The following is a 13,351-nucleotide window of genomic DNA, read 5'->3' as shown; positions in this document are numbered from 1 at the left end:
CGTGAGCCAACCATCCCCAGGGCAGCTGCAGAGAGGGAGGGCTGGTGCTGAAGGGGTTAATGCAGCTCCTGCCATTGGGTGGTCTAACAGGAAAGTTTGGAGCAGATTGGCTGCAGCTTCCTCTGCTAATCCCTGCCCCAAACAGCTTGTGCTGGGTCTCCTTGGGAGGAAGAGCTGGGAGTGGGCTGTGACCTCTGTGCTGTGCTGTGACAATAAACTGGTTCCAATGGTTTCCCCAGCTCTTGTTCCAGCCTCGTGTTTTTGCAGTGAATGTTTTGGACGAGCAGGAATTGCTTTCCTCCACCCTCACCTCTCCACTCCCTGCTCCTGGGAGAGATGTGGGCAGGAATTTCAGAGCAGGCTCCGTGTGTAACAGAAACAATCCTGTTTGCCTGGATGGCCCAGGGAGGCTCGGATGGCACTGGCAGCACTGTGACAGTCCTGGCACAGCCCCGAGCCAGGTACAGGTGAGCTGGAGGGATTTTTGAGAGCCTCTGCTGTATCTAGGTGTGATTTTGGGGTTGTCCTGTGCAGAGCCAGGAGTCAGACTTCATGATCCTCGTGGGTCCCTTTCAATTGTGAATATTCCATGATTCTGTTGTTGCTGCAAAGGTGGGGCAGCCCCTGCCTGTGTCACAGCACTGTGCCTGCCTGTCCCTTATCACCTGTGGGCAGGGGTTGAGCAGATCCCCTCAGGGATCTCTGGAGAAGCAGCTTCAGGGGAGGAGGGCTCTCCTGGGAGGCAGGAGCAAGGGGCTGGATCCCAGGATGGGGAGGAGGTTTGGAAGGGCTGTCCTCACACCTTAGGTTTGTGGTGAGACCAAGCTGGGGGTTTTTGCAGGAATTACTCTGGAACTGGTGACAAACTGAGCCATGACCAGCCCGTCCCCTGGGCAGCCTCCAGGGATGTGGGGGACACCTGGCAGAGCAGGGCCACGGGCCAGCACCGCTCAGCCCTGGGGGTGCAGGATGAGACCCCACCCAGGCTGTGCCTGAGCTGCCAGCTGGTGCTCGGACACCAGCTGGTCCCTCCTTGCTCTGGAATTGCGTCTCCCCTGCTGATGGGATCACCAGGATGCCTCTGGCCCCCTCCTGCCCACGCCAGCTGGACCCTGGGCAGCAGCTCAGCCCCCCCGGCCTGTCCTGCTGGGGGAGCTGCCGGGGGTTCCCTGTCCCTGGGAAAGCAGCTGGGCCGTGTCTGCCGGCTTTAATTACCACTCCCTGTACCCGCTCGGCTCTGGCAGGGGGTGGGAGCACGGAGCTCGTCCAGCTGTGTTTGAGTTGGCCAGATGTTGAGTTAGAGGAGTGTGGAGGCAGCACTGCTCGTTGTTAATTAAACCCTGGAGAATATGAACAAACCTCAGGCTGCTTCCTCAGCCATCCCCCGCAGTGCCTGGAGCCTCCCCAGAGCCCCCAGCCCTGGCACGGCCCTGCTCCTCCTCCAGAGGCCCCACTGGACAAACCCCACAGCCCACCTGCCCCTGCAGGCACAGCCCCTGTGACAGTGACAGGGAATTCGGGTCCCATAGCGTTCCCAGGAGTGGGTGATGTGTCAGCCCTGCCGGAGCAGATGCAGGATCTCTGTGGTATTCCCGACGCGCCGCTCGGTGCCGGATCCAGCTCCGTGGCCTTTAACGTGACTTGTGTGGCAATGTGGGATCACGGCCCCGTGCAGGAGCCGGGGGAAGGGGGATGCTGTGCTGGGATTGTCGCTGCCCATTCCCTGCTCCCCTCCACAGGGACAGGCCCTGTCCTAGGGGGACGTTGCCAGCGCCTGCCCCATCCCATGGGATCTGCCTGGCTGGGACCGCTGCCCACCCAGACCCTTCATCCACTGTCCAGTGCCCCTGGAGCGAGGGAAGAGGCTGAAGGAATTACAGCCGGCGTTATGCAAGCGGCAGCACCTTTAAATAGACTCTGATTCCCTGTTGTCAGGAGGCAGCGGAGCCACTGGGCACCAGCACCACTCCCTGGGGCTCTGTGACCCCTCCCAGTGCCGGGAGCTGGCGGGAAGTTGGTTTGGGGCAAAGGCTGTCCCGGGAGCTGCTCCCCCTCCTCAGCAGCTCCTTCCCTGGGGTTTAAGGGAATTGTGTAACGGGAGGTGGTGGCAGAGCCCTGGCAGTTTCTATGCCAACACAGCTGGATGGCAGCGCTGCCCGGGGAGGGGGGGCTGCCAGCACAGCCCCAAACCGGCTGCAGAGCCCCAAAACGCTGCACACTCTTACCCAGCTGAACACCCTGTCGAGGCTGCACCCCCTGACACCGTGTGGTTCCCTGCTGCCTCAGATATTTCCTGAAACATGCCTGGAAAAATGAAGTAACAAACTGAGAACCCTGGAGGTGACAGATCGTGGGCCTTTCCTCTGGGTCCCATTGCTTTTTTGGCTCAGAGCCGTGGTTGGGCACCACACACGGGGTCACGCTCCCCCAGGGGCTGTCAGTGCCCCCTCCCAGCAGCCCTCAGCTCCCACCCAGCCATGTTCCTTGTCCCCACCCTCCGTGGCAATCCCTGACTCAGGACCAGGCACGGTTTGGAGAGGATCTTTCATTCTCCTCCTTCTCCTCTTCATCATCCACACTCCAAGCTCACCCTGTTCTTCACCCAAACCTCCCAGTACCCATCCCCCCCGCCTGCCCCCTCAGCCCCACGGGGAACCAGCCTCTGGCTCCTTCCCTTTCCCCCTTCCATAGTTTCAGTGCCCTGGTGTCACGCTGAGTCACCAGCAGAGCGATGGAAGAGGCTTTGGCAGGGAACAAACCCAAGTTTTGATAGTTCAACTGTGGGAAAGAAAAAAATCAGTGCAATTTCCTAATTAGAGCAGCGACGGGAACAAAGCGGGTTTGTCGGAGCGCGGCGCGGCCGCGGCCGGGAATGTGACCTTTGCTGGCTCGTGGTGCCAGACGGGAGCTGTCGGTGTACGGTGGTGCTTGGCAGTGGCTGAAATGCCTCGGCAGTGCCTGCTCTGACGTAGGAGCCAGAATTCCACCTCCTGGGGGAAGCCAGACCCACGGCAGATGGGTGGAAGGAGCACTGGGAGATGGCAGTCGTCCCCGTGTCCCCCACTTTTGCTGTCCCAGCCGGCACTGGCTGCCCTGCCCCGCAGTGGAATGTGGCTCCTCAAGTCGTGGGTGAAGCCGTGGCCACGCGGGGTGTCCCTGAGGGCCAGCACTGCGGCGTGACGGGTGTCCCCAGCCCGTGGCTGTCACCCAACCAGTGTGGCACAGCGATGCCAGGCTGCTCCAGGCTTGGAAGGAGCTACAGCCCAACACTCCGTGATTAATTAGTGAGAGGAGGAAACAAGTGGAGACCAGTCCCAGGGCTGTGCCTGTGCCCCTGAATCAGGAGGAGCCACACTCCTGGTGAGCCCATCCCTGCAGAAAGGCTGCAGATGCCATGCAGGGAGCTGGGAGGCCTTGGGGCTGGAAGAGGAGCAGTGGGAATTCAGCAACATGCCTTTCAGCTCCAAGACCAGCTTGTTCTGCTCCAGCCTGGGACGTGGACTGGGCTGCCATAGCCATCAGATGTGACCACGGGGCAAGAAAACGTGTCTGAGGGGGCTTCAGGGCTGCAACCAGCCCAGTGTCAGCATGAGGGACAGGGAGAGGTGACATGGGCAGGTGGTGGCAGCAGGACCTGATCCTGTCCCTCCTGTTGCCCCCTCTGTGAGTCCAGCTGGTCCTTCCCAGGCAGGAGCTGGTCAGGGGGATGCAGCCCCCAAAGGTGCCCACAGCCCCTGGGCAGCACCCCGGCAGCTCTGCCCGGGATGGTTCCCTGAGCTCAGCAACGTGATGCAAAATCCCATCATGCCAATTATGCAAATCGCATAAACTATTCCTGTTGTTCAGAAGGATCCCCAGAGAGCTCCTTAGCGCTGTAATTCAGCGTTACTCACTCGTGAAACAGGCGCTGGGGCAGGTGAGGAGGGAGAGGGGCTCCAGGCTCTGTCCCAGCCCGGGAGCGAGAGGGAATCGCCCACCCCAGCGCATTTTGGGGCTCTCCCAGAACACACAGCCCTGCTGCCCCAGCTCCCAGCCTGGCATGGCTGGCTTTGCTGTGGAGCTGAGATTTCTCCCTTCCAAGCCTCCCCAGTCCCCAAGGATGGCAGCATGGATGTGTGAGCTGTCCCACAGCCGGTGCCAGCCCCGCTGCCCTTCCCCTCCTGCAGCTGCCGTGGCCTCCCTCCATCCCCCTCGGTGCCTCCATCTTCCCAGTCCCCACCACAGCTCTCGCATCCGCAGCGCTTTGTTCTCCCACTCACTCCCTGTTTCCTCCGTCATTCCGGCTCCTCCCTGTGCCTGCTTTCCCCAGGAGGCTCCCAGGAGAGCTGGGGCTCCTCCAGGCCACCGCAGATGTGCTTGGGGAGCCCGGCCTGTGGAGCTGGGCAGGGCACGGGGGGCTGCAGGGGACACGTGGAAGGTCCCTGTTCCCCCCCCAGCAGGAGGTGGGAGCTCCAGGAACACTGCTTGGACCCACCCGGGCAGCAAGAGTGTCCCAAACACCTTCCAACAAACCTCTGCCTTCTGTACCCCATTCCATAGGAATGGGAGCTGGAGTGGATGCGATCCTGGGGTCCCTCCCTGGGGTCAGGACTTATTTGATTGCCACTGGTGATCCCAGGGAGAGAGGAAGGGACCAGGCAGGGGGTCGGTGCTGGCACAGCCACATTCCAATGCCCAGTTTGGCTCATCCTGGCATTGTCCCTCACTACAGGCAGGGCCACGTGCTCCGAGGCAGAGCGTGACACAGGTGCCACCTCGGGGAGCAGAACAGTTCCCAGTCCACAGATACCTGGAAACAGCAGCTTGCTCTGTGGGAATCTTGTTGAGAGCCCTGCTGGGGAAGATGGAGAGCCAGGAGCTCTGCCGTGCCTCAGTTTCCCCCTCGGTGAAATCATCCCATCCCACTTGAGTCCTGTGTGACCGAGCACGAGGTGGGAGCTGGGAGTCCCTGGATCCAGCACTGCAGCTCCCATCCTGCAGAATAAGGGCCTGAATTGTTCATCCTCAGCTAATCCCCAATAAATGGCTTTGCTCCGTTTGCTGGAGGTGCTCGGGGGGGATTTAACCCCTGAGAGCTGCTGGCACATGTGGGGCTTCTCCAACAGGGAGACACCTTCTGTCCTGATCCTGTGAAGGTGTAAACTCAGCTGTGCCCTGAGGCAGCACAGGGAGCAGCACACTCGATGCTGCACGCTTGGTGTCACACTCAGGGATGTGGTGCCCATGGTGATGGAGGGATCAGCTCCCACCAGCACCAACAGTGATAGAATCAGGGAATGGTTTGGGTTGGAAGGGAGAGACCAAGCCTTGTCCAGTGTGTGTCCTTGAACACTGCCAGGGCTGGGGCAGCCACAGCTGCTCTGGTCAACCTGTGCCAGGGCCTCCCTGCCCTCACAGGGAGGAATTTCTTCCCAGTATTCAGTCTAAACCTACTCACTATCAGTTTGGAGCCATTGAAGGGGACCCTCGAGGCACCACAGACGCTCCTGCTGGAATCCTGGTGAGCGACTGCAAAGGGGAGACTGGAGCTGAGCTGGGGTGGGTGCTCCAAGACCTGGGTGCTAGTGTGGGGTTTGCTGCCCCAACTCTTTAATGAGGTGCTCAAAAAGATGTGGAGGGACAGCCCAGCATTGAGGAGGGGCCCCTCTGAGCCAGGCAAGGCCCCCCTAAGCTGAGCCAGGTGGGATGGTTTGGCTCAAACCCACCAGGCTGATTCCCCAGTGACCCCCAGATTTCAGGAAAATCACGTTTAGATTATTTTAGAAATAAAAACCTCGTGAGCCAGCACGGGGAGGGTTCACAGTGATGTCAGGGCTCCGATGGAGAAGCCATCTGCCCCAGCCCCACAGGACAGACAGTTCCTGGGAATCTCATTAACACGGTGACTCTCAGGTGCACCCCTGCCCCGTGCCAGGCTGTGCCGGGCACCAACGGCAGGGTGGGCTCAGCCTTCCCCTTCAGCACGTACCAGAGAGGAGGAAAAGAGAGAGGAGGGCACTGGGGGTGGAAGGGAGCCCCTGTCCCTCCCTGTGGGACAAACAGGTGAAATGAAGGTGGAGGAGGCTTCTGCAGCCTGTTCCGGTTCCCTGCCCGGTCTCTCCTGCTCCGACAGAGTCCATATTCTTTGGCAGCACCAGGAGCACACAGCGAGCACCCCGAGCAGCTGGTGTTGGGCCTTTCTTCAGAAACTCCGAGCATGTTCTCAGGGACTGTGGCAAAAACCCAACACTGGTACCACAATGGTCTCTGCTTCCTCCTCTCTGCGCCAGCTGGTGACACATCACACCCAAATGCACAAGGGATTATAACCCACATTTATTTTGACTCTCTCCATGTCACTGGAGGCTTTCTGAGGTGCTGGGGATGTGGCAGCTCCCGGTGACCCCGTGCAGTGCCGTGTTCCCCTCCCTGGGCAGCTATGCTGCCCTGCAGCACCTCCCTCCTGGTGCCTCCCCGCAGCCACCACACCCATGGCACAGGCATTTCGGGGAGCAGGGAGAGCGTCCACTGTGCTGGGGACACAGAGGGGCTGGTGACTGCAACTGTTCCATGGTGCAGCTGCTGCCCTGGCCATCACTGCCCTGACCACCACTCCTTGGCCATCATTGTCTTGGCCATCACCACTCCTTGGCCATCACCGCCCTTGGCCACCACTGTCCCAGCCATCACCACCCCAAATCCTCCCCGGCCCCGCAGTCGCTGCCCCATCCCCACACTCTGTCCCCATTCTGGGGCGCGCGGCCCGGCCGGGATTGCTGGCGTGACGCCACGCTGGTAATTAAGAAGGAACCTAATGAAACTTCGAAAATAGCACAATTTCCTCCCCACACCTGCAGCCGAGCGGGGTGGATTACATAAGTTATTGTTGCCACAGCAACTTCGCTCCACCCGGGGCTGGAGGTGGCCGGTGCCGCGTGTGCCGATGTGTCGTCACCCCGGGGAGGGATTGCTCCCGGCACGGGGACGGTGCCAGCCCCGGGGCTGCCGCCTGCTCGTCCCACTGCTGTTCGCAGTCTGGCGTGGCGGTTTCCCACGTTGCACCCACGGGGTTTTGCCCCCGTGGTGGACGGGCCCACCTTCCGAAAGGGCACGTGGAGAAGGCCGGGAGGAGCAGCAGGGATTTAGGTAACCCGCTAGGGACTCTGGCACCATGGTTACCCTGGGCACGCTCCAGCTGCCGCCGAGCCCCGGGGAGTGAATCACGCTGGCAAAAAGGCAGCGAGCAACAACCAGGAAAAAAAAAAAAAAAAAAAAAAAAAAAAAAAAAAAAAAAAAAAGAGGCAATCAAAGCAAATGTTACGGCACGAGGCAACGGCAGGTTTTTCCTGCTGAGAATTCCCAGGCTGCTCCGGGCGGCTGCGGGGCGGCAGCGCTGCCTTGGAGCCCGGCACAGCTCCCGGGTCACGGGCAGCACCGGCAGCCCCGGGGGGACAGTGCCAGTCAAGAGCTGGTGCCATGGGGAAAGCCAGGGACAAGGATCATTTGCTCAGTGTGGCTCCGAGCGTGGGGATACGAACTGCCCGGCTGCTTCCAGCTGCGGAGCCACTCTGGGAGCACGAGGAGTACGAGGGAGAAAGGTTTTCAGCAGTCAGATTTCCTGGGCACAAGAAGAAGCAGAGGATGGGAAGAAAGTGGAGCGGCTGTCTGTGAGCAGGCCTAGATATGAGAGATTCTCTGAGGGTCGTCCCAAAAGGCCTCTTTTATTATCAGAAATTACAAATCCTTTTATCTTCCTCACCAGAGGAACAGCTTGTTTGAATTGCTGGGCTGTCACACTGGAATTAGATGCAAGAACCCCCCACATCCATGACGTAGCGAAGGACTTACATAACGTAACTAAAAATAAGGTGATGGAGAAGCAGGGAGAGGCTCTCTCCTCCCGGACTCTTGATCCGGAATCCTTCGCCAGCACTGGAAATCCAGCTTGGTGCTGGTGTCCAGCTGAGGCAGTGGCATCCCAACGGAGCCAACCGCAGCCCAGCTGCTCGGGGTGGAGCAGGTGGAGAGGGAAAGGGGCACTGTGAGGTCCTGGCAGTGATGTAGGCAGCCAGGCATTCCCCTGGGAATGTGTCCCTGGGCAGCCTTGTTCCCACTCCCCCAGTCCCATGCCTGCTCCCACTCCTCAGCCCCAGTGGGAAAGGGTTAATCAGGCACTCCAGAAACGTAAGAAAAACCCTTCTCAGGGATTGTAAATCCTTTCTGTGCTTTGGAGTGTGGAACCTCTGAGAGGGAAGAAGCCAAAATGGGACTCAAATGTGACTGGAGTGAGCAGCCGCTGTCGGTGCCTCCCCTGCTCCTCAGCAGGGCCAGGAGGGTGAGTGGGAAGGGGAATTGCAGAGGGAGGTTTGGGGCCAAGGTATCGACCTGGGCTCCTTGTTCTCGGAATTGATGGAGACGATGGAAAAGAACACGCTCAGCTGCTTAACTGTTTCACCACTGCTCACGGCAGACAGGAGGGGGAGGAGGGAGAACGAGGCTTGGCCCAAGGGCCAGGGCAAGGCAGCCGGGGGCAGTCTGTGCCCAGTGCCCCTAGATGTGCCCCCTCTGAACAGCCACAGGCCCATGGGGACAGCCCGACCATGAGCTCCATTTCCCCATGGATCACCCTGGACAGCGGGGGGAAGGGCTCTCAGGCAGGGGAACAGAGATTGGGGTGCTGGCTCCAGACCATGGTCCAACTCCTTGTGTCCCTCAGGATCTGGGCAAAAGTCACTGCTGCCGGTCCGAGGGATGGGAAGGACAAGGATGCATGGCTTCACTGTCCCACAGGGACCTGAGGGCCAGGAGTGCTGGCAGGAGCCCCCCAAGGGAATCCCAGTTCTCCTGGGTGGCCAGGAGTGGTGGGACAGCCTGGGGACAGCAAGGTGGCAGGCAGGGGCTGCCTCTTCTCCTGCCTGGGCTGGTCAGCCTTGGGCATCCTGAGGCACACAGTGGTGATTGCTCGTCCCATCTCTGCTCTCCTGGCCCGCCTGGTCCCTCTTCCCAACACCCTAAAAACCACCAGCTCCTCTTCCCTTCCCAGTTGCTCTTCACCCATCCACACCCCACTGAGCAGTTCAGGGTGGAGTACAGCCTCAGGCATGTGGGGTACAGCGAGGGGGGATTACAGCAGGGGCTGGAGTGTGGGACAATTTAGGGATGGGGGGCACAGCAAGAGTTATGGGATAGGGAAAATTAGGGGGATAGTGTGGGGTATCGAGGGCTACGGGGTGGGGTATGGCAGGAGTGTAGGGTAGGTTGTGGGGTTTGTTGGGGGGTTTGGGCTGGGCAATGGGGTAGGGCATAGGGAATGGGGAACTGAGCAGGGGAGAGGGCACGGGATGGGGAATGGGATGGAGAATGGAGTACGGGATGGGGCACGGGGGACACAGGGGGCGATGGCACAGCACGATGCACCCCTCCTGTCCCCCAACCCTGCCGGCCCGGCCCGGCGCGGCTCCTCCCTGCGGGGCGGTGCGGGGCGGTGCGGGGCGGTGCGGGGCGGTGCGGGGCGGTGCAGGGCGGGCTGGGGAGGGCGCGGCCGCCGGTAGCTCATAAAAAGCGCCGCGGCCGCCGTTCCCCGCTCTTCTCTCGGCCGTGGCCGGCTCCGAGCGCCGCCCGTCCCGCAGCGCCCCGCACCCCGCGCCGCCGCCCATGGTGCTGCCCGGCCCGCCCGGCATGGCCCGCTCCGAGGAGGTGCATCGCCTCACCGAGAATGTCTACAAGGTGAGTCCGCAACAGGTGCCCGGAGCTCCTGCCCGGCGCTCTCCTGTAATCTTAGTTATTTTAATTGTTTAATCTCCCTCCTCCATCGCTCCCTCTCCGGGCGCGGGGCGCGGGCGGGGCTGCCAGGGCCGGGCCGGGGCAGGGGGCGAGGGGCACCCCCCGAACCCCACCCGGGCACCGCCGACCCTTCCCCGGGAGGATCCGCGGGGCCCGCGTGGGAATGTCCGATCCCACGGTGGGCAGCGCTGTCCCCGCATCACCCCGGGCAGGGCCCGTCGCTCGCTGCTTTGCCACAGCCACGAGCCGTAAGAGCTCTCCCCGTCTCTTGGAGTTTGGGAATATCTCTATTTTTCCATTTTGCTTCGCTCCCGGTGTTCTGAGAAAAATCCAATAATTTATGTGGTTTAATTTCCCCCCGAAGGAAGCGGTTTCTGCTCCGCTGGGTCTTGAGGCTGAGACTAATAAAACTGCTGTAGCCTAACGTGTAACGCAGGATGTCGTTTGTTAAACTGGGAAGCTTGCACGACTTCCTGCGATTTAAGGGGTTGGATTGAGTTACCTGGGAGCCCAAAGCAGGGAAAAAAAAAAAAAAAAGAAAAAAAGATAGAAGAATGTAGTACAAAAAACAGAGAGGCGGCGAAGTTCTGAAGTCTTGGTTTTGGGGATCCTGGTGTGGAACAGCTGTTCAGACAGGGCTGTGGCACCCAAAATCTTGGCTGTTCCAAGTCTCGGTGCCTCATCTCACATGCTCTGGGGCTCCCTGCCACCCTCTGTTTGTAGCTGGTGTCCAGTTTGCCCCCGTGCAGGCTGTCCTTGGTTTTGGGCAGAGCTGGCACTGCGGGGTGTTCCCGGGTCAGGCGCTGGCAGGATCCGTCCCCTCCTGGGTGTTTGTTCTGGGCCCCAGGGCCGCCTGGGCAAACAGGGCGAGAGCTGCTGGGGCTCAGGCTGGGGACGGTGGCCGGGAACAGCTTCAGCGCGTGACTCAGTTGTTGTTTGAGGTGTGTTGTCCTCGAAGAACGGGGCTAATGGCAGGTTTGGGGAGCAGGTCACCGTTTCCCCGGGCACAGCATGGGGGCTGTTTGTGCCATCCCAACAGCTGTGCTTGAGAGAAGCTTGTCCCCCCATGAGGGGTGAAGGGCAGGTGCTGCTGGGGCTCTTGTCTTGCCTCGTCTCTCCTGTGCTGTGCGAGCTGCGGGTCGGAGCCGGAGCGGAACCCTCGGCCCAGAGCGAGCGACACCCGGCTGAGCCAAGGGCAGAGGGTGCACGGGGGGCCTTGGCCCTGAGGGACTCAGGAGGAGTCCAAAGGACTCCAACAGTTCATGAACAGTTTCTCAGGATTTCACTGGAAGCAGCGAGATGTAGGGCAGGAGAACATGGAGCTGGTGGAGATCTCATGCGTTTACCCCATGTCGATGTCTCGGTGCTGGCAGCTGTAGGAGGGTGGTCCTGACTCCATTTGTGTTCCCTGCAGTGAATGAGGAGTCACCTCTGAAGCCAGCAATGATTTTCTTGGCATCTGGAGACATGGGGCATGAGGTGCATGCAGGACCCTGGCGTTTTCCTGTTTGATTGAGGACTTTGGCCACCCTGGAGCCCAGCATGAGGGCTGGTGGCTCAGGGACTGTGTGGGTCTCTCTGTATCTCCCTAAGCTTTGGAGTCTTTGAGTCCAAAACCAGCCCTGGTGCTTCACATCACCCCTACCCCCGTGGTTTCTTTGCCCTGTGCTTTCCTGGCTGTGCAGTAGCCTGGACCCCCCAGTGGGCAGGCGGAGAGGACCCTGAGAAGGGGGATGATGCCACCAAACCCGGCTCTGTGGGGGCCCCCCATCTGTAGCCGCCGTCTCGCCGGGATTTTGGCAGCAGCAGGACCAGGGGTTGAGCATGTTCCCCACGAGGTCTGGAGCAGGAGCAGGCAGCTCCCTGCCACGCTCCCCATGCCAGGCAGCCTCTCCCGCGCAGGCTTTCCCGAGGCGTTCTGCTCGGGGAGCCCATTGTCATCGTTCTCCAGAACCAGCTCTCACCCTCGGAGTGACTGTGCTAATGAGATGGTGGAGGAGCTGTCAGCCGCCCCCGAGCCGATGCTGCCACTACAGGCAGCTGCCTACACACGGGGAGTAATTACAGAGGGAGACGGAGGCTGCTGGCACCTTCCGCCAACGTAATCCCACCTTCCCTGGCGCTGATTCACTCCCAGGACCCCGGCGTAGCGGCACAGCTGCCGGGCTGGGCTCTGCTGTGAGCCCCGGGGGGTGAACCCCAGGGCTGGGGGTGCAGGCTTGGGTGGAGGGGAAGGGCAGCTCCCCGTTCCCTGCTCCCCATCCCTGCTCGTCCCTTGCTCCAGATTGTCTGTTTGCAGAAAGCAGGGACTGGCAATTCTTCCTTCCCCCCCAAAGACAGATCTGTCTCCTCCTGCCAGATGAGATTATTGCCGTTTACAGCCCAACCTCCATTTCATTTTAAAGCCATTTTTTCGTGGGGAAGATCGTTCTGCAGTGGTGTACGAGTGGCTCTGTGTTTGAAGAGGTGTTTGCTTAACAACACCCCAAAGTCGAAGCTGGATTGTCTTGCCCAGACGCAGACAGAATTCCTGATGCTCCATTGCTCCCCATCAGCTGTAATTGATATTACTGTGGTATCACAGCCTCTGCCTCCTTATCTCCAGGCCCAGAGGGACAGGAGCGATTCTTCCTCAAGTGATTCAGGAGGGAAATTGTGGGTGGTTTGGTGTGTTTGGCAGTGCAGGGATGATGTGGTGTGGCAGAGGGGGAAGGAGCCAGCCTGTGCCACCCTGAATTCCATGCCCTGTGCTCCCTGCTGTCTCTGCTCCCTGCCTTGGGGCTTCCCACACCCCAGTTGTGGGAAATGTGTCGGCTGGACCTCAGGGCTCTGAGCTGCCTGGTGCGTCCCGTGGTCGGTGTCACCGCTGCGATGGGCAGTGGCACCCCCTGGGCAGTGGGTGCCGGGTGCTGGTGCCACAGGGAGTGGGTCGAGCTCTGGGAAATTCCTTCCCCAGCAGGAGCTGGAGGGTGGCAGGTGAGGGCTGGGCTGTCACTCTGTGGTGAGCAGGGGCTGGGTGTTTTTACAGGGTAACCTTTTTGCCAGAGTTGGACCTTCACAGGGGTCTTGGCTCTGCAGCCAGGCCTGTTTGGAGCGAGGGGCCGTGGGGGGCTCGGCTCCGGCGCTGCCATGTGGCTCTCGAGGCGGGAATGCTGCTCCATCCCCTCTGCCTGCGGACTGGGAGAGCATTCCTGACCTCTGCTGACATGGGACACTGGGAAGCTCATGGATTACAAGGAATTATAAAGCAGGGAGCTCCTGTCTTGCTGGAGGTGCCCCAAACCCTCCCGTGCTGCCTGCAGCTCCTGCAGGAGATGAGTGCTGCTCCCTGGGATGGAGGCAGCCCCTGGCTTTGCCCTCAGTGCTTTGTTGTGCAGAGTCTGCTCGTGGCTAAGGTTTCAGTGGTGCTGCTCGTGTTGCAGGGCAGGGCACAGCACAAACAGCTCCTGCACTGAGCGGCTCTGGCTGGAGCCTTGGGCCGAGCTGAGCCCCTTGGTGCCAGCTCTGCCTGTGGGACCCTCCTGGCTCTGCAGCGGAGATCCCAACCCTGAGGGCTTGTGGATGGCTCTGCCTTGCAGGGGTGACTGCT

At 60.6% G+C, this 13,351-nt stretch overlaps 1 protein-coding gene across 8 annotated transcripts in view; it reads left to right on the top strand.

Moving 5' to 3' along the window:
* The first annotated feature begins 9,595 nt into the window (after window positions 1-9,595).
* Window positions 9,596-13,351, top strand: part of BAIAP2 (BAI1 associated protein 2) — a 39,570-nt gene continuing 35,814 nt past the window's right edge. For all 8 annotated transcript variants that reach the window (XM_027904146.1, XM_027904144.1, XM_027904148.1 and 5 more), the window contains exon 1: window positions 9,596-9,705. In XM_027904146.1, coding sequence (XP_027759947.1) covers window positions 9,634-9,705 — 72 coding nt within the window. In that variant the 5' untranslated portion in view covers window positions 9,596-9,633. The remainder of the gene's footprint in view (window positions 9,706-13,351) is intronic.

The sequence above is a fragment of the Empidonax traillii genome, unplaced genomic scaffold (genome assembly GCF_003031625.1).
Source record: "Empidonax traillii isolate 1590-97213 ecotype Southwest subspecies unplaced genomic scaffold, ASM303162v1 scaffold1015:size517714, whole genome shotgun sequence".
NCBI classification, from domain to species: domain Eukaryota; kingdom Metazoa; phylum Chordata; class Aves; order Passeriformes; family Tyrannidae; genus Empidonax; species Empidonax traillii.
This window is presented reverse-complemented; position numbering and strand designations above follow the sequence as displayed.